We start from the raw sequence: 21199 nt of genomic DNA on the forward strand, positions 1-21199 counted from the left end.
CTTCTACAAAAACATATGTCCTTCTGCTGATGTCTGAGACTTAAAAAATACTCTCCCAAATGAGATTTGGAGTAAAACAGATATTTAACTCTGCTAATCTTCTATAACTAGCTAAACACAGCACAGATTACTTGTATTTTTTCTGTATAGATTTCACGAATAATTCGGACTGCATGTGGAAATGCTTTACTTGTAGGAGTTGGTGGTTCTGGAAAACAGAGTCTTTCAAGATTAGCCTCTTTTATAGCTGGATACAGAATATTTCAGATAACTTTAACCAGGTAAGAAATGAAAAAAATATTGTGTTATTTGTCTCTCCAAAACTAGAAGCTGATGTTTTTGAGGAAACGTAAATATTTTAATTTTTATTTTAAACACTATCTTTAAAAACAATAAACAAAAAAAATATTACACTCTGATTCATTGGTTGCTCGCTTAGGACCCTAATTCAGCAAATTATAGCTACCCATCATAGCTCTGAAGCACGTTCTTAAGTGTTTTTCTGAATTGCGCCTGAGTCTTTCAATTGATTTCACGGGGAGATGGATCTTCCCCTTGCTGAAGTGTGTGGATATTATAGTCATGATTCGTTCTACAAATTATATATTAAATATAATTTGAAAAATTGCAATGATTCTGTATTGTGTATTAAGCACATTTGTAATTTCTCTTTTTCCTCATAGATCCTATAATGTTTCCAATCTAACAGATGATCTAAAACTTCTATATAGAGTAGCTGGTGCAGAAGGAAAAGGCATCACTTTCATTTTCACTGATAATGAAATAAAAGATGAAGCATTTCTGGAATACCTTAACAATCTGCTATCTTCAGGAGAGGTTAGATCCTCAAAATGGCAGTATACTTTAGCAATACAAATTTTCAACATTTGCTCTTAATACCTGATTGCCGTTGATTTTTTTAATAATTAATGGGACTAGAAAGGATCTAAATCCCAGATATCTCAAATTTGGGACATTCGGGGCCCAAACTGAATCTCAATATAAATTTCTGGGTTTAGGTCAGTAATCTTGCAAGAATACCTTTTTCTGCTCATAAAAATACAGTATTTCCTGATGCAGCCATGCTCCAATGTGAACTTGATTCAGAGAGATTATGTAAGCATTAGGGAGAAAATAAGTGAGGAGGGCATTTCAAAGGCCACCATTACCGAAGGGTGAACTTGCTAGTTTAGGGCTTTATTTTTCCCTAACATCCATTGTCTTTAATGAAGTTGCATAGGGTGTAAATCGGGAAGAATTTGGCCCTTAGTTCATCTAAATTGTGTCTGTGTTTGTAGAGACAGATAGATGGATAGATAGATTACAATTATAAAATATATTATAAGTCAGTTAAATTAATGCAATTTCTTTTTCTGTCAATTTTGGTTTTGTATAAAGATTTCTAATTTATTTGCTCGGGATGAGTTGGATGAAATTACACAAGGATTAATATCTGTGATGAAAAAAGAGCTGCCTCGATTTCCTCCTACATTTGATAATCTTTATGAGTATTTTATATCACGGTCAAAGAAGAATTTGCATGTTGTTCTCTGCTTTTCTCCAGTGAGTTTTCTTTTTATAACTATCTTGTTTATTTCTGTGGGTAGATTCCCATATAAAACATGATGTGATCATTCAAGGTTTATAATTTAAATGTCAGGACATATATCAAGCATTGAATGCAATTTTTCAGTATTTTAGGTTTTACTGAAGTCCTTGATTGTTGCCGGAAAAACAAGGGCCCTCAAAGCAGGTGTTAGTGGATGTAAAGCTTTTAGTTGAAATTAATGTACAACTAACTGAAGTTTTAAAACACTAAGTAGCATTCATCTTTGATATGAGTTTTTTTTCTACTGTTTTGTTAATTTTATTGAGGATATCAAGATAATAAAAAAGAATAGGATGCAGATATAGAGTAAAAACTATGCATGATGTTATAAGAATTAGAAAAAAAAATTGCTTAGATTTTATCTACATGTTAACGTTTTGGATAAAATCATATATATTATCACACATACTATATTAAGCATTGTTTTAAAACTGTTACTCTTGTTAGGTTGGTGAGAAGTTCCGTGCACGTTCTTTGAAATTTCCTGGTCTGATATCAGGCTGCACAATGGACTGGTTCAATCGATGGCCTAAAGAAGCCCTTGTTGCTGTAGCCAGTTACTTCCTTTCAGAATTTAATATTGTTTGTTCTTCTGAAGTTAAAGCACAAGTAGTAGAAACCATGGGCCTCTTTCATGATATGGTTTCTGAGAGCTGTGAGAATTATTTCCAAAGGTAACATTTTATACAAATTTAAAAATTGAGCAACTACAAAAAATATTACTACTATGTATGGAATAATGTTTATGGCACTATAATATATGAAACAATAATTGTCTTTTCCAGTTTATTAATACAGAAATGAAGTTTGTATTTGATAAATTCAAAAGTCATCCATAATAATCACAAGTATGTGGCAACTCCATTAACCTTATTCCCATTGTAGGATAAGAATAAAAAATGGTACAACAAACTTTAATATAGCTTGTGTGGATAAGGACAGATGTAATTGCACATAAAAGGTGACATTAAGTATTATCATTGTGAAGGGATGCTGCATTTTGACTGCATGAAATGCTTCTCTTTCCATATAATATTTGCTTTCTGTGTTTTAAAAAATAATTCAGTTAAAACTGAAGACCTGTACAGTAGTGTGGCTATTTAGATCTCCAATGAATACTATATGAAAGTTATATATTAAATTATAATTTTGTTAAATTTCTGCCTTTCAGATATCGACGAAGAGCTCATGTTACACCCAAATCTTATCTTTCTTTCATAAATGGTTACAAAGATGTTTATTCTGAAAAGCTAGGAAACATTAATGAACAAGCTGAGCGCATGCAAATAGGTAAGATGAATAGGGAATAAAGATAAATCTTAGATATGGTCCCAGATGACCTCTGTTTTATTGTTGGGCTTCTCATTCACAGATCATTTAGGATCATTCGCCTTTTGTATCACCGTCAAATAGCCCAAACCTGAAATGTGTATGTTAAACCTTGTAACTCAAATTATGGTTACTTCAGAGTACTATATATGGTAGTGTAGCGGGGCAGTCACCCCGCTCCGGCTCCAAAAGGGTTAAAAACTAGCCCTTGGAGAGGGTTGGGGCTGAGAGCCAATCAGGAAGAGGCAGGAGGCCTCCAATCAGAGCTGGTCAAGCCGGTATAAAAGAGGGCAGACCAGAAGGGGTAGTGAGTCTCTCTCCAGCCTTGGAGAGAGATGGACCTGGCTGCCTGAAAGAGCAAAGAATACCTTAGACAGCGCAGTGCTGGGGAAGGGCAGGAGGAGCTGGGGGAGCTCCAGCCTGGCAAACCCCCAGGCAGAGGCCTTGCTGTCAGGGCCGGAGGAGGTACTAGGGCTGTGGGGAAGCAGCCAGGGAAGGAAGAGCAGCCGGTCCAATCCCCTTGCCAATGATGAGTGGCCATTTCAGACTGCAGTTTGCCCCTGAGGGAAGGGGTTAGATGAAGACTGGCTGTGGGTCACTGAGGCGAAGTGGGCCTAGGGGATTGGTGTTCCCTGGGGAGAGGAGGACCCCAAGTGTGTGGGCACTGCTGCGGGGCAGTACGCAGGAGAAAGGGCACCGTGGGCTGGGAGGGACGTGGGGCCTGAATTATGGTGGTGGAGATTGATAATGGAAAGACAAGCAATGGCCAGCAGGAGGTGCTCTGAGGCTGGGATGAACTAATTCCCGAGGTAACCAGCAGGAAGCGCCGCGTCGGTGAGTGCATGCTGTGTTACAGGTAGCAACATCAATTGGCCAAGTCCCTTGGTATGGTAAGAGTGATACAAATACAGCATTAAAACTAGTTTAATCATCTATCTGAGCATTCCTTCTGTTAAACATAAATACTTAATATTCCCAAATTAGCTTTTGTAACAGAAAGGGGAAGTTAAAAATGGCTAGAAAGAACACCTGACTGATTGGCTTGGGGGTAGAAGAGGCAGCTTAAAATCATGCCAATCCTTTCTCTGAAGTTTCTGCATTAGCAGTGAGAATTCAGCACAAACTGTCACTTTGCCTCCTACCCCAGCTACAGTATTGAACGTGGCTGGAGAAGTGGCTGAGACAGGCAGAAGTGTGAGGGAGGTTACATGCTTTTTCTGTCTGAAGCTAGTGCTTGTAGTATTTTTTTTAAAGCCCTAAGTTCATTCAATTGGAGGTTAGACTAGATGACCCTCGAGGTCCCTTCGACCCTATGATTCTACGATTACTATAGGCAGAATTGGCAGTGCTGCCTATTACTAAGGTTGCCAGATATTTGCCATTATAAGACTGTGTTTTCAGTTTCTTATAACTTTGCCATACTTTAACTGTTTGGGTGGAAATTTTCCATGCTGGGTGTCTGCATCAGTGTGATGGGGTGCACATATGCTGCACTGAACAAGAGGGGTTAACCCTGTACTCTGGGCATGTCCCCTTGCTCCAGCTGGATATGCTCCAAATGGAGAGCTAGTATACAAGGGAGTAACCCAGCTCAGTCAGGAGGGACTGCCGAGGAGAGAGGACACACAATGCAGGCTCCCACCAAGGAGCTGTCGGAGCCCCAGATCAGGGGACCCAAGCCTGCTGAGACCTGGGTAGATACTCAGCTACCCACAGACACCCAGGAGGTGTTGGAATGGTCGGAAGCACCACAGGCTGGAGACACGTGGACCATGCCACTGGAAGACAGGGTAGGAAGTAGCCCAGGGGGATGAGTCATTGATCCAGTTGTAGGATCAGGAATTAAGTCAGCGTGTTTCGGTTGGATCCCTGCTGACCCAGTTTTGAGTACACTCACCTATGACAGGGTCCTAGGCTGGGAACCTACCCCAGCCATCACCACGCCCCGACCATTAGGCCACCCAGCCCGGTGAGAGAGGGCAGCCATACTGACTGTGGTCATTAGGCCATCCAGCCCTGCAAGGAATGGCAGCTGTAAGGACTCTGGCCATTAGGCCATGCAGCACTTTGAAGAAGGGCAGCCGTAATGACTCTGGCTATTAGAACATCCAGCCCTGCAAGGAACGGCAGCTGTATTGATTCTGGCCATTAGGCCATGCAGCCCTGAGAGGAAGGGCATCCATATTGACTCTAGCCCACTAGCCCATACTGCCCCGAGGCAAAGGATGGTCTGATAGACTCATCTGCAGGGCTATAATTCCCCTTCCTCCACCCCAAAGAAGGGACAGAGTGCACTTGCCCCGTGACACTCAGATCGAACATTTTGAAAAGTTATAGTCAAAATGGGACCACTGTTTGCAAGAATGAGATTAGAAAAAATAAATTATTTTGCCATATTAAAAAAATTCTTACAGCTATTTAATTGAGAAGATCTAAGTCCCCCGTGCTTTGGAGTAGGGATTTGAAATTCAACATGTGGAGTTACATTTGTATCAGGGATGTGCCCTTTGCTGTTCCCATGAAAAGTTGCCCAAATTCAGTCAAGTTATAACACTTTGAAAAAACATAGTTTGCATATCCTTAATAGGAATTTATTAGAGCTTTGCTGCTAAAATCTCTGAAGATTCCAGTTGCACTAACATGCTCCAGTCTATCTCAGCTCCTGCATGGTAACTGAAGTGTGCATTTGCCATCCCTGGGCTACTGGGGGTCAGCATGACTTTCCCTGCAATTGCAGCTCATGGCTGCTGAGGCTGGGCATTGGAACTGACAGCAGGGAGAGTGTCTCTTCTGTTCTCTCAATGTCACCCTATTGGCATCTATACAACATGGAGGAGAAAGGTGCCTGACTTGAATGCAGAAGGGACAAGAGCCAGACTGTGGAAAGGTGGGAGGAGCAGATTGAGAAAAGGGCCCTAGTGGGGAGAAGAGACTGGAAGTGGAATCTGGCAGGGGGCAAAAAAATGGGGCCAGGGGTTGAAAGAGGCTGAGATTGGCTGGGCAAGAAGACATGGACTAGGAGACAGGGAAGGGGGCACTAGGACAAAGGCCCTGAGAAGAGTGAAGGGGAAGGAGACTAAGATTGGATGAGAAGCCCAGGGTAGGAGACTGTGAGCTACTGGGCAGGTGAATGAGAGAGGGGAATAATTGGAGGGTGGGTGTGAGGGGACAGATTGGAGAAGAGTTGGGAATTATCAAAAATATAGCATTGTTCTTCACCTTTCTGAACTGCCATGATTATCTTATATTTGATAGGTCTCTCTAAGCTGATGGAAGCCAGTGAATCTGTTGCCAAACTCTCTCTGGAATTGGCAGTGAAAGAAAAGGAACTGGCTTTGGCTTCTGTAAAGGCAGATAAAGTAAGTACTTAGTTGCTAAACATATTTGTGATCTAGATTCACTTTAATGTCCTCTGGTGGCAAAAAAATAAATAAAAAAAATAGCATGGGGGAACTGTACTAGTGTAAAAGGTCCACAACATCCTCTTTATCAAGGAACTTGCAGGAAATGGGTGTAACCCCAAAAGAGCCTGCCCCTGTCCAAGGAGGGGATGTGCCAAGGGCAACTGTGTATGCTACTTCAGCACAGGCTCCACAGTAGCCCTGCCAGTGAGGCGCCTGAGGAGTCCCAACAGAAACTAAAGCTGCCATGGTGGAACCCACTGGGGAGAGAGATGGTGGAAAAACTATATAAAGAATTGCGGGGCCCGGCATTTCCTAGTTTCTTTCCTCTATAAGCAGCAGGTCTCATTGCTTGTTTCTGTGCTCTTTTTTGTAATACAGCTTGGTTTGAGGGTTATTAATAGTTAATTTTGGTTAAGTTATATGTATTAAATTAAGACAATTTGTTAATATTCAATAGCTGGACCTTTTTAGTGTTAGTCAATTCTGTGTCATTGTGTGATTCTTCTCAGCTTTAATATGGTAGGTCCAGAAAGAAAAATCAAGTTTGAGTGGTTCTTGTTTTGCAACAACAAAGTAAAGTGTCCCTGTGATCTTGCACAGTGCTGGTCCAGTGGGTTGTGCATGTAAGCATAATTTTAAAAATGATGCTCAGCAAAGAGACCACAGAGGAGCCTGATCTGTCATTAATGAAAGTGTTTCTGTGGGGAATCAAATTATTCTGGCATAATAGCAGATGTAGCATCTTCTCTTCTCAAGGACACTCCACACTACTCATCAGCCTTGGTGATGGTCTCTTGGAAACTGACCTGAAAGAGAAAGGAGAAGAGGAATAGGTTGATGATTCTAAGGCTGTTTCCACAGCCTAGGCCCTCTTCCTCCACCTCACAAGACAATAGTATGCTTCTATTGCTTCCATTTAACACCCAGATAATTATAAGATTTGTGGTGTTGGCAGTTCAGGAAAAAAATTGCACAGACTGTTTGACATTTTGGAATTCAAATATAATGGCAAAATATTTCTGGCAAACCAAGGGATACTTAAGCCAGCAAAGACCTCTGGTTCTGTCTGGGTTTGATCCCTGCTATGGCAAAGAGATTGACTTTATTAAGTGACAGAGCAGGGGTTCCAGTGCTTTTCTTATCACCCTGCCCTCTGGTCCTTGGTGGAATTGGCAGTCATAGATAAGTCAGAAGAAGGAAATATTTTTGATCAGCATTTGGAGAAAGAGAATCCAGAAGATTTGACTATCTAAGATACAAGAACTACTCTTCTGCAGTATGGTCTTCTGTTTATCAAATTAGCCCCATTTTTACCTCTCTGCAGTCATCTTTCTTTACTCCTTGCCTTATTTTCTTCACTGTCTCCTAGCCACACAACTAACCATGCACGTGTCTGGGGGTTGGGGATGGGGCATATGTGTGTATAAGTAAAAAACACTAAACAGAAAACAAAACAAAGCTCTTTGAGCCCAAGACTTCATTTTTTATTTGTCTATAAAGTGATTTGCATATATAAGTATTATAGAAGTAATTAAGATAATAGCACACAATAATGTCCAAGTACAATTTCTACACTTGGGATTAGATCCCTGGAACAGCTGCCTGAAGAAAAACACAAGTTCAGTATGCCTTTCATTTCCTTAGAGAGACACAGTGGGTGAGGTAAAATCTTTTATTGAACCAATAAAAGATATTACCTTACACACCTTGGCTCTCTAATATCCTGGGACCAACACAACTACAACACATGGCATTTCATTGTGTAGTCTGATTCTGTTCCTGGTTTGAGCTTTGGCCAGCTAAACCCAGGATTGTGAGTTCAATCCCTGAGAGGGCCACTTAGGGATCTGGAGCAAAATCAGTACATGGTCCTGCCTAGTGCAGGAAGGAAGCTGGACTCAATAACGGGGAGGGATAGCTCAGTGGTTTGAGCATTGGCCTGCTAAACCCAGGGTTGTAAGTTCAATCCTTGAGGGGGCCGCTTAGGGAACTGGGATAAAAAGCTGTCTGGGGATTGGTCTTGCTTTGAGCAGGGGGTTGGACTAGATGACCTCCTGAGGTCCCTTCCAACCCTGATATTCTATGATTCAGGATCCCTTCCAGTTCTATGAGATAGATATATCTCCTTATCTTATAAGTCGATTTTTAGAAATCGATTTTATACAATCGATTGCGTATGTCCACACTAAGCGCATTAAGTCGGCAGAGTGCATCCTCACTACCGTGGCTAACATCGACTTACGGAGCAGTGCACTGTGGGTAGCTATCCCACAGTTCCTGCAGTCTCCACCGCCCATTGGAATTCTGGGTTAAGTTCCCAGTGCTTGATGGGGCAAAAACATTGTCGCGGGTGGTTTTGGGTACATGTCGTCAGTCACCCCTCCCTCTGTGAAAGCAATGGCAGACAATCGTTTTGCACCTTTTTTCCGCGCAGACACCATACCACGGCAAGCATGCAGCCTGCTCAGCTCAGCTCAATGACACCGCCGATATTGTATCCTGGGTGCTGCTGTCAGCAGACAGTGTAGTAGAACTGCAAACCATCATCATCGCCATACGATGCTTCTGCTGCAACTCTGCTCTACTGATATTGCCCCAACAGCGAATTTCTCCATGTTGTCTGTCATGGGCTCCTGGGTACTTGGGAAATGTGTGCAGTGCTAACTGTCATCCTCCACCGCTTCCACTGCAACTCTGCTCTCCTGGTGCCATGAATCCACCTCGCAGGTCCTCTCGTCATTCAGTATAAATATCTATTCTCGTGGCATCCATTGTCATTCACCGATTCCACTGCAACTCTGCTTTTCTGCTCTCCTTCAGACGCCATACCACGGCAAGCATGCTCAGCTCACTGCTGCTGTTGTGAGCATTGTAAACACCTCACGCATTATCCTGCAGTATGTGCAGAACCAGAACCTGCAAAAGCAGGCGAGGAGGCGACGACAGCGGGTTCCCGATAGCGATGAGGACATGGACCCAGACTTCTCTCAAAGCACGGGCCTGGCAATTTGGACATCATGGTGGTAATGGGGCAGGTTCATGCCATGGAACGCTGATTCTGATCCCGGGAAACAAGCACAGACTGGTGGGACTGAATAGTGTTGCAGGTCTTGGATGATCCCAGTGGCTGCGAAACTTTTGCATGCGTAAGGGCACTTTCATGGAACTTTGTGACTTGCTTTCCCCTGCCCTGAAGCACGAGAATACTAAGATGAGAGCAGTCCTCACAGTTGAGAAGTGAGTGGCAATAGCCCTCTGGAAGCTTGCAACGCCAGACAGCTACTGGTCAGTCGGTAATCAATTTGGACTGGGTAAATCTATTGTGGGGGCTGCTGTGATCCAAGTAGCCAGCGCAATCACTGAGCTGCTGCTATCAAGGGTAGTGACTCTGGGAAATGTGCAGGTCATAGTGGATGGCTTTGCTGCAATGGGATTCCCTGACTGTGGTGGGACGATAGATGGAACGCATATCCCTATCTTGGTGCTCCACAATATCTGTGAGAGTAAGGGGGAGACATTTATGGTGGGGTGGGAGGTTGAGGCAAATCAGCTGGCTGCTGATTACATGCAGCCAGACACCAGGGCGATTAGAAGAACGCAGCAGGGTGCGCTATGCATCAGAGAAGCTTTGAAAACCAATTTCATGACTGGCCAGGCTACGGTGTGAAAGTTCTGTTTGTTTCTCCTTGATGAAAACCCACCCCCTTGGTTCACTCTACTTCCCTGTAAGCCAGCCGCCCTCCCCCCTCGATCACCTCTTGCAGAGGCAATAAAGTCATTGTTGTTTCAAAGTCATGCATTCTTTATTAATTCATTACACAAATAGGGGGATAACTGCCAACGTAGCCCGGGAGGGGTGGGTGAGGAGGGATCACCGGGTGGGGTGGTGGATGAGGGTAGGAGGGAAGGACAAGGCCACCCTGCACTTCAAAACTTATTGAATGCCAGCCTTCTGTTGCTTGAGCAGTCCCTGGGGTGGAGTGGTTGGGTGCCCGTAGCGTTCTTGGGCATCTGGGTGAGGAGGCTATGGAACTTAGGGAGGAGGGCGGGCAGTTACACAGGGGCTGCGGCAGCAGTCTGTGCTCCTGCTGCATTTCCTGCAGCTCCACCAGACGCCAGAGCATATCGGTTTGATCCCCCAGTAGCCTGAGCATTGCATCCTGTCTCCTCTCCTCTTGCTCCCGCCACCTCTCCTCTTGCTCCCACCACCTCTCATCTCACTTGTCCCTCCTGTCCTTGCGTTCATTTTCTGCTTTCCTGGACTCTGACACTGTTTGCCTCCACACATTCTGCTCAGCTCTTTCAATGTGGGAGGACTGCATGAGCTCAGAGAATATTTCATCGCGAGTGCGGTTTTTTTCATCTTCTTATCTTCTCTAACCTCTGGGATGGAGATGATAGGGGGAACGTTGAAACATTTGCAGCTGCAGGAGGAAAAAAAGGGAGAGCAGGCATAATGGAGCACTCTGGGATAGCTCCCGCAGGCCAATACCATCGAATTGCGTCCACACTACCCCAAATTCGACTCGGCGATGTCGATTTCAGCACTAATCTCCTCATCGGGGAGGAGTACAGAAATCAATTTTAAGAACCCTTTAAGTCGACAAAAATGACTTCGTCGTGTGGACGGGTCCAGGGTTAACTCAATCTAACGCTGCTAAATTCGACCTAAACTTGTAGTGTGGACCAGGGCTAAGACAAGGAATACAAGTTTATCCTTACCTTGATGATTGGCTCATTTGAGGGAGTTCACTTCAGCAGATGAAAGATTCATTTAATCAGATCTGTCAGCTTTTCACCACCATCAACAACAAAAATCATCATTAGTGGTAACCCAGAGGATAGAATTCATACAGGCAGTTCTAGATTCTACAACATTACTACAGCAAAAACATACCTACCTCAAGATAGTTTCAAAGTTGTGACAGATCTTGTTATGAATTATAAAACTGTTCTCAAACCCTGGTAAGAATGTGTCTAAAACAGGGGTGGCCAATCTGAGCCTGATAAGGAGCCAGAATTTACCACTGTACATTGCCAAAGAGTCACAGTAATAAGTCAGCAGCCTCCCATCAGCTCCCCCCACCCCCCGCTCCTAGCGCATCCCACCCACTGGCAGCCCCACCAATCAGCGCCTCTCCCTCCCTCCCTGCACCTCCCGATCAGCTGTTTCTTGGGGTGCAGGAGGCTCTGGGGAGGAGCAAGGGCATGGCAGTCTCAGGGGAGGGGGCGGGAAGGGGTGGAGTGGGGGCAGGGCCAGTGGCAGAGTCAGGGGTTGAGCAGTGAGCACCCCTCGGCACATTGGAAAGTTGGTGCCTGTAGCTCCAGCCCCAGAGTCGGTGCCTATACAAGGAGCTGCATATTAACTTCTGAAGAGCTGCATGTGACTCCGGAGCCACAGGTTGGCCACCTCTGGTCTAAAACATTACATGGTCTCTTGCACATATGTAACACAGCATGCCAGACATCAACTTCACTGCATGCAAGGGTGGTTGAAATCCATTTACCTTCCAAACGAACAGCACATTGACATGAGAGGGCAGGATCCTTGAGAAGTCCTCTTATCATTAAATTGGTGGAAGGATCCCAGTCAGGTATTACAGGGGAATACCATTTTTGCCACCTCTAGCCATGAAATTTTGCTACTTTCCATTCCATAGTAAAATTATATATGTACCATATGTAGCTAACATTAACCAAGAAACAACCCTTTTGTATTCTGATTTCATTATATTTGCAAATGTATTCATTTGTTCTCATATTTCCATATTTTTACACTATTTGTTTATTTATTGTTAATGCTAGGTGCTGGCAGAAGTTACAGTAAGTGCTGAGGCGTCAGCTAAAGTAAAAAATGAAGTCCAAGGTGTGAAGGACAAAGCACAAAAGATTGTAGATGAAATTGATTCAGAAAAAGTGATAGCAGAGACCAAACTGGAGGCAGCTAGACCAGCATTAGAAGAAGCAGAAGCTGCACTGAATGTGAGTAAAGTTTGTAGGTTTTCATCAGTCTTCCAGGTGTTGTCTCCTATGATGAAAGAATGGCTAATATCAGCCAGACAAGGGTTCACCTCATGTTCATAGCCATCATTTGAGCTTGTCAGTTTTACGCAAGCCTTTTGTTAATAGTTGTGGAGTCCATATTTTACTTCCAAGTGCATCCATATCTCTGCTTGGAAGAGAGAGGAATGAATATCCCTCCAGGTCCTGCTTCCATCTAGCCACTTAACAATTACAAAGGCTTAGATGTAAATCTTCCCAAAAGTTCTTTGAGTGATTGCACATGTGCATTGCACATTTGATGTGCGCATGCCCCACGCACAGTCAGAATTTTTCCCCTCAGTGGTATCCATTGGGACAGCTCACCCTTTGAGCCTCTATCAACATGATCCTTACTGCACCTAACTCTGAAGGTGGCTTTCCTAGTAGCTATCACTTCAGCCAGAAAGATAGCCGAGCTGTGTGTTCTGACATCCAAACCATCTTATACAATCTTCTTTAAGAATAAAGTATACTTTCCCCGTTATCCAAGATTCTTCTCCAACGTTGTATCAAATTTTCATATTAACTAGTTAATTTACTTACCTACTTTTTACCCAAAACCACACACCAATAGGGAGGAACAATGCCTGCATACCAAAGATATTAGGAGACCTTTGGCGTTCTACATAGACAGGACTAACCAGTTCTGTTTGTCAACCAAATTATTCATGGCCACTGTGGACAGGCTGAAGGGTCACCTGGTCTCGACACAAAGAATTTAGTCTTGGATGACTTTCTGTATTTGTGTATGTTATGATCTGGCAGCAAAGTGACAGCACATTCCACAAGATAGCAAGCAACCTCTGTGGTTTTCCTTGCTCATGTCCCTATCCAGGAAATTTGTAGAGCAGCAACCTGGTCTTCCATTCACACCTTTTCATCACATTATGCCATCACTCATTACTCTAGAGACAATGCTAAATTTGGATGAGTTGTACTCCAGTTTGTGTGTACATGTTCTCTGATCTTTCCTCCTACTTTATGACTTGTGAATCACTGAGAGTGGAAAGCACATGTGCAATCACTCGAAGAAGAAAAACTGTTAGTAACCTTCCATAATTGTTGTTCTTTGAGATGTGTTGCACATGTCTATTCCATGACCTGCCCTTCTCTGCATCAAAGTTGTCCAGCAAGAGGGAACTGAGGGAACTCGTGAGTGGCTGGGCCTTTTATACTGTCATGCTGTAATGCACGGCAACAGAGGGCACTCAAGTTGCTCCGATGGCTACTGTTGATGGAAAAATTTCCCACAATTCTGCATGGGGCACACACACACCAAGAGTGCAATGGACATGTGCAACACATTTCAAAGAACAGCAGTTATGGAAGATTAGTAACCATTTTTAAAGGTGTCAATAGAATCTAGAATTCCTTCCAGTCTGACTTGGAAAGTATTCTCTTAGTGCGAGAATAATGGCTTTTCATTATCTTGTTAGATCACTCACATCTTTCCATAGTTCCTTAGCAAGAGTGGAGTCTGAAGGATGGATGCTCCCTCTCCCATTAATGGATTTTGTGTATATCTTTCTGGAACTAAAGAGAAAGGAACAAAGTAGGTCAGAGGGATCATAAGAGCAGTTAACAAATGATGAAGCATTACTGCATTTCAGATCTTCATTGATTTGTTCTGCTGTACTCTGAACAGTAGTCAAGCAGAGAACCATGGAGAAAGGGGGAAGTGGCATAGAGAGATAAAACCATCAGTATGTCTTATGGATTCAGTCTATCTCCTGCTCCAATTACTAATAGTTATACCAAGAGAAGGGTTCAGTTAATCACAAGCAAGAAAAATCAAGCATCATCCACTCAGAAACATTGAAGTCCACATTGGTGATAGGAAGGGCCAGACTTTAAAAACTCTTGCATGCATCCTGAAAATTCCATTTTGTAGATATAATTACCTCTTTGTTATGAAAATAGCAGCATGCATATATTTTGTTGGCACAAATTAGACTGCTGTTTTGATATGCTGACACAATATTTGTCTAATCACTTCGCTTCATTTACAGATAGGTTTCTCATTTGAATAAATATTTATCTAAGCAGTGATCTCAAAGTGACACTAATAGAAAGTCAAAGAGCAGCAATACAGTACTTTAATACCTTCTCAATGATTCCATTTACCAAATGCCCACATAAGCCATTTTCTTGCCCTTGTATATTCTTCTGCCAGGAACATTACACTTTAAGTAACACCAATTTACAATTAATTTTTCATCACTATTAAATATAACAGCTTAATTCCATAATGCCTGTATTACTTGTATTTAATTTTGATTTTCACATGGGGATGGAGAAAACATATAGCTGTGCAGTATATATTTCTTTAAATCAGCTTCAGGGACATAGAACTATAAAGTTTAGTAAAGTAATCCCAATAACTCATATATACTGTATGTTCATAAATCAAACTTCCCTCAAGCACAAAAATGAAAATTGGAATAATAATAATAATTAATAATTAATTAATATAGTATTGAATGAAAAAATCTATAAAATGGTACTAAGCAATAAGTCCACTTTTCTCCCCCCTTCTTCCCCCTCCCAATATAGACTATCAAACCAGTGGATATTGCTACAGTTCGGAAACTTGCAAAACCCCCTCATCTAATCATGAGGATTATGGATTGCTGTTTGTTACTGTTCCAAAAGAAAATAGACTCAGTTACACAGGATCCAGAAAAGCCTTGCTGCAAACCATCCTGGGGAGAGTCACTAAAAGTAAGTAGAATTTCCAGGCAGCAAGTCTTGAACATTTTCTAAAACAATAAAAAAAATGAACATCAGTGAATTATGGTGCTAAATCCTTGTTCAAAATAGGGACATACATCCTCAAAACATGAACGCAAACATATGCTTATCACACTATTCCAAGAGTGGGAATGTGCAGAGACATTGAGGAAGAAATGACTGTTACTCACCATTAATCAGAGTTCTTCAAGATGGATTCTGCACATTGACACTCCCTGCCCTCCTTGCCTTCTTTCTTAGAGTCCTGTTTGTAACTGTGGACCTGAGGAGGCGGTGGAAGGAACGGAGATGGCCAGGGCACTTCAGCTCCTTTTATTGCCTCTCCCTCAGAACATTCATAGAAACGTAGGATTGGAAGGGACCTTCTGGGTGATTGAGTCCAGCCCCAAGCTTTCATAAGCAATCACATCATATAATCATGTTCATAAACTTATCAAGCTCCATCTTAAAACTAGTTATTTTGTTTTCATAGTAGTGCCAACAGGCACTACTATGAAAAGGTTCTATTGTCCAAGCTGCACCACCAGTGCATTCCTAGAGTGTGAATGTGCAGAGGTCATCTTAAAGAACTCTGGTTATAGGTGAATAACCTTAATTTCTTCAAGAATTACTTCTGTGCATTCACATTTTGCACCAACCTTCTCCTGTATCTTGGAGTTCTTCATACAGACAAGTCTCAGTGATTCAAGAGAAGGAGTTGAGATGGTTGAGGCACTACACTTACTTAAATAGATGTGGGTACCAATGTCTCACTACCATGAAGGATCACTCATGCACCTCCCAAAAGCCACGTTTTTGAAGAGAGCCGTGTGAGCTCTTCACCAGGGGCCACCATCCCAGAAGCTGGATTGCATAGAGGTGACTCTTGAGGAACAGGTATTGGAAAGTAGCCTCTCTTAATTTTAAAACAGTTGAAAGACTAGTTAAATAAAATTGTAGGAGGAGTTAGTACAATAAAGTTTCTCCCCTTCATATTAACTGTAACAGATTGCTCCTTCTGTACTTTAGGGTCATTTTCTAACAATTACTCAATCATGAAAGATTGAACTTTGGAATGTAAAATATCAAATAATTACTAAAGCTGATTTTTGTTTTGTTTTTGCAGCTTATGAGTGGTCCATTCCTGCAGAGTCTCCAACAATTTGCTAAGGATAGTATCAATGAAGAAACAGTAGAATTACTACAGCCTTATTTTAACATGGAGGACTATACTTTTGAGAATGGTAAAAAAGTCTGTGGTAATGTGGCAGGACTCCTGTCTTGGACACAAGCCATGGCAACATTTTATGGTATTAACAGAGAAGTTTTACCTCTTAAGGTAAAATATAATCTTTGTTTTTTATACTTGTAATTAGTGAATTAAAATACATATACTGTTTTATTTTGTAGCAGAAATTTACTATCAGGGTTGGCCCATTAAAATGGCATATCAAGAGTTGTTATGAATGTGAAAAAACCCTTCAAAATTGGCTGAAAATAGTCATGTGATGAATAAATGGATTTTCACTCTTCCTCCATCAAAGACCCAGAATAATCTTAACTTCCCTCGTGAAATTGTATCTGCTGCATGCCAGGGAGGTCTCTGAAATGTTAAAAACCTCTAAGATCCCACAAGGTCCTAGAGCCCAGGCTCCAGCATGAGCCCGGGAAGTCTACACAGCAATGGAACAGCCCCACAGCCTGAGACCCATGAGCCTGAGTCAGCTGGCAGGGGCCAGCTGCGGGTTTTGCTTTGCTGGGTAGACATACCCTGTGAATCTTGGGACTGCTGGATTTTCAAAAGAAATTGTCTCTTTTCTCCATGATTCCTTCAAAATAGGAGGAAGGCTTTTTCTTGTTTGTTTCTTAATTTAATTTGACATAATTTAGTAGTGAGTAGCCAATTTTGTTATTTTAGAAATCTTAATTTCTTCAAACCTATTTGTCTTCAGACCATTATAATTGAAAGTGATAAGAAATCAGGATTTAAAAGGTGCATTTTATGCATACAAAAATTTCCCTAACAAAGAACACAATTTGTGTTTGGGATGCCATGACACTCCCATAGTGGTTGATTTCCTTTGGCTTTGAGGGCATTGAGAGAAAAATTTCAAAATCTTCTTTATGAAAGTTACTTTAGGCATGACATTTGTGTGAGCGATTTTCCTTATTCTTGTTTTAGTCATGGATTCAAGATTTTCTTCAAAAACATCTGAAAAAGGAAAAGAAGTCATTTGATTCATCTCACATTTTTGGCAGAGAGTACAGAGCCCTTGTCAGTGTCAGTTGCAATCCTGAACTAAATATACTACTTCAGGATGATCCTTTCCTTGATCAATGGCCTTGATATTTAGCATCAGTTTGCTGAATCAGTTCTATCTCTTTTGCATAATAGGGTTCTCATTTGACTTCCCGAATGGCATAATGTTTGGTCTAGCTTACAGAGCAAAATCATTAGTAACCTTGATCCAATCCAGGTGTGACGGGTTGGATCACAGAAACCCCCTTGGGAGCTGCCACCCGATGTGCAAAGACTACCCCTGCTTCTGTTTTCCCTGCCAGCTCAGGACTCCAGCACCCTGTCTTGCTGAGCCAGACACTCCTGTCTGGCTCCAGACACAGACCCAGGGTCTGAATCACTTGTCCCAAAGCTGCAAGTTTACCTGAAAACAGCTCGCAGTAGCGTGCTTGTCTTTAGCACTCAGATGCCCAACTCCCAATGGGGTCTAAACCCAGATAAATCCGTTTTGCCCTGCATAAAGCTTATGCAGGGCAAACTCATAAATTGTTCGCCCTCTATAACACTGATAGAGAGATATGCACAGTTGTTTGCTCCCCCAGGTATTAATACATACTCTGAGTGAATTACTAAATAAAAAGTGATTTTATTAAATACAGACAGTAGGATTTAAGTGGTTCAAAGTAGTAACAGACAGAACAAAGTAAGTCACCAAGCAAAATAAAATAAAATGCGCAAATCTATGCCTAATCAAACTAAATACAGATAATCTCACCCTCAGAGATGTTTCAGTAAGTTTTTCTCAGACTGGACACCTTCCAGGCCTGGGCACAATTCTTTCCCCTGGTACAGCTCTTGTTGCAGCTCAGGTGGTAGCTAGGGGATTCTTCATGATGGCTTCTCCTCTTCTCTCTTCTCTTCCCCCCCTTTATATATCTTTTGCATAAGGCGGGAACTCTTTGTCTCTCTGGGTTTCCACTCCCCCCCCCTCACTGGAAAAGCACCAGGTTAAAGATGGATTCCAGTTCAGGTGACATGATCACATGTCACTGCAAGACTTCATTACTCACTTGCCAGCACACACATATACAGGAAGACTCACAGGTAAATACAGCCATCTGCAGACAATGGGAGTCATCAAGATTCCAAACCATCATTAATGGTCCACACTTTACACAATTACAATAGGCCCTCAGAGTTACATTTTATATTTCTAGTTTTAGATACAAGAGTGGTACATTTATACAAATCAGATGATCACACTCAGTAGATTATAAGCTTTGTAATGATACCTTACAAGAGACCTTTTGCGTGAGGCATATCCCAGTTACTTACATTCACTTATTACCGTATTTTCTCTAAAACTATCTCAGTTACATTATATTGACTTATTATCAAGTTTTTATAAAACCATATAGACTGCACAACGTCACACCAGGTTTCTAGTCAGTCTGATCCCTAGAAGCCTCTTTCATCGCTGTAACCAGTGGCACACAGTATCAAGCACTTCTGCTCCAAAAGCTTTAATATGAAGTACCACCTCAGTAAATTAAATTAAAGTTGCCTGTTTTTACTATGTTCCAGCTATAATACTAGAGCCAGAAACCCACAAGAGGATCTTCCACCTGAATACTTTAAAAATAGAGACACAAGATAATAATTGTAATCAGGCAAAATGGGGGAAAGAAGGTTCAAAAACGAAGGGAAGTTGTCCTCCTCCAAACAAAATTAGATACAGGTTTTCCTTTTAGTCTTCTGCATAGAAGGCATCATAGGTTTTGAATGGAAACTGCTGTATAAAGCTAACATGTTATATAAAAAAATGTATGGAAATCTGTTAAATTATAGGAACTAATGTGTGTTCCTACAGCCAACACAGCAGTAGCCCTATGAGTGAAAGGTATAGCTCCTTCACTGAAGGCTGCTTGGGTCAAGGTAAAACAGCCAGAAAGAGTTAAGGGCTACCTGCCTGTCATATATCTCAGCAGGGAATTTAAGGAAAGAGTGTTCTTTTTTCCAGGGGTTGAGATGGGCCAGGGGAAAGCTTCTGGTGCTGCAGCCCTCGTTGGTCAGAGGAGTTACTTTATTTTGATGTTACTCTTGAGTTTTGTGTTTGAAAAATCAATTGTACCCTGAGGCAAGGACCTGAAATGGACTTGGGTGTGAGACTGGTTCCTTTCTGCGCCAGTAAGATAGCCTACCAGCTTACAGGTCTTCTTTCCCAAAAATTCCATAGAAGGTAATATAGAGGGAAATCTGCACAGTGATTTCAAAACTTCAGCAGTAATCTTGTAGACATTGATAGAAATATCAAACCTGGCAGGAGCAACAGTATATTGCAGGCTGATAATCTAAAGAAAAATGACCAGAAAGTTTCCCTGTCATTAGTAAAAATATCTACTTGGATGCAATTGAGTGGCTTATTGGCCTACGGCTATGATTCTCAAGAAGTGTCAGGTTATGATCCTGGACAAATCTCCTAAACTCATGATTAGCTGCCATTGCAGAACACATGAATTATATAAATAAAATAAAACAGAGAGCTGAACAACAAAGCCCCAAGGGATGTTCTCTTTTCCAGGATCCTGATTGTAATGCTCTTTTCAACATGCCTCTGTCTTGCTCAGTAAGGCATCTGACATCTTCCGAGACCAGAATATTATTTTAAAATTGGCTCCCTGGAGCAGGAAGCCAATTTCTTACATTATTATGCTAATACAAAAATCATAAATACAGATTTAGAAGTATGGATTTAAGTGACATTGTTTGGAAAAGGAAATAATTTAAAATACATATTTCATGGTGTTTATTTAATAATTATATTGTGGCGCACAGATTTGTATTTCTGTCCCTGTTGACTAACAATGGAGCAGATTTAAAATAACAGATTTTTTTGTTGTATGCCATTATTGTCTAACTATGCTTTATTCTTAGTCTAATTTAGCAAAACAAGAAGGACGTTTGAAAGTAGCTAATGCAGAGTTAGCCACAGCTCAGGCATTATTAGATGAGAAACAAGCTGAACTGGATAAAGTGCAAGCAAAATTTGATGCAGCAATGAAGGAGAAAATGGTGAGATAAAAATATTTTATGAATATAAAAAATGGTTTGCACACTGAAACTTTAAAGAGTTATATAGTTTGTGTTTACTGGTTCAATCTGTTCAGAATACAATGAAAGATAAATTGGAGAATAATGTGTAATTACTACAAATGAGTTCCATTTAACCCCTCTTCTTTATGATGCAATGGCTCAGGGAGTACTTGCCCTTTATAGAAAAGTGATTTTTAATGCAACAGCATTTTGCTTATGTTAGTTTAATTCTGAAGATTTTAAAACTTAGCTAGGAAAATTGTTTATTTTAAAAGCCACTTGTGTGAAACATGGGGACCAGGAACCAAGCTGCACATCCATTCAGGGCCTAGTGCTTTTTGAAGCTCCAGTAGGGGTCTCAGTTCTTGACTTCCTCAGTTTTCCTTTAAAAAATTTGTTTGGGTCTCTCCATGCATAGGGCTAGTATTCAATAACAGGTAAGTATTCTTGATAAAAAATAGTTTATAAATTTTGTAAATATAGTAAAGGTCTTTGAATAATAGAATTTGAAAGTTTAATGAGACAGGAAAACTTGTCCAATTTTAGGACCTGTTGAATGATGCAGATGTGTGCAGAAGAAAGATGCAAGCAGCCTCTGCACTTATAGATGGATTGAGTGGTGAGAAAGTTAGATGGACTCAGCAAAGTAAGGAGTTCAAAACTCAGATTAACAGGTATAGTATCTGTTAGACAAAAGAGCAAGATGTCTATAAAATACAAAGACACTATTTGCCAATAAAATACCCTTCCATA

General features: G+C 41.4%; 1 protein-coding gene across 1 annotated transcript in view; it reads left to right on the forward strand.

Moving 5' to 3' along the window:
• DNAH8 (dynein axonemal heavy chain 8) overlaps window positions 1-21199 on the forward strand; it is a 595636-nt gene that overhangs the window by 476357 nt on the left and 98080 nt on the right. Inside the window, exons 63-73 of the mRNA XM_065589982.1 lie at window positions 151-281; window positions 684-837; window positions 1399-1563; window positions 2057-2283; window positions 2781-2899; window positions 6194-6297; window positions 12148-12324; window positions 14938-15105; window positions 16241-16453; window positions 20288-20425; window positions 20993-21120. Coding sequence (XP_065446054.1) covers window positions 151-281; window positions 684-837; window positions 1399-1563; window positions 2057-2283; window positions 2781-2899; window positions 6194-6297; window positions 12148-12324; window positions 14938-15105; window positions 16241-16453; window positions 20288-20425; window positions 20993-21120 — 1724 coding nt within the window. The remainder of the gene's footprint in view (window positions 1-150; window positions 282-683; window positions 838-1398; window positions 1564-2056; window positions 2284-2780; window positions 2900-6193; window positions 6298-12147; window positions 12325-14937; window positions 15106-16240; window positions 16454-20287; window positions 20426-20992; window positions 21121-21199) is intronic.

The sequence above is a fragment of the Chrysemys picta genome, chromosome 3 (genome assembly GCF_011386835.1).
Source record: "Chrysemys picta bellii isolate R12L10 chromosome 3, ASM1138683v2, whole genome shotgun sequence".
NCBI lineage: Eukaryota > Metazoa > Chordata > Testudines > Emydidae > Chrysemys > Chrysemys picta.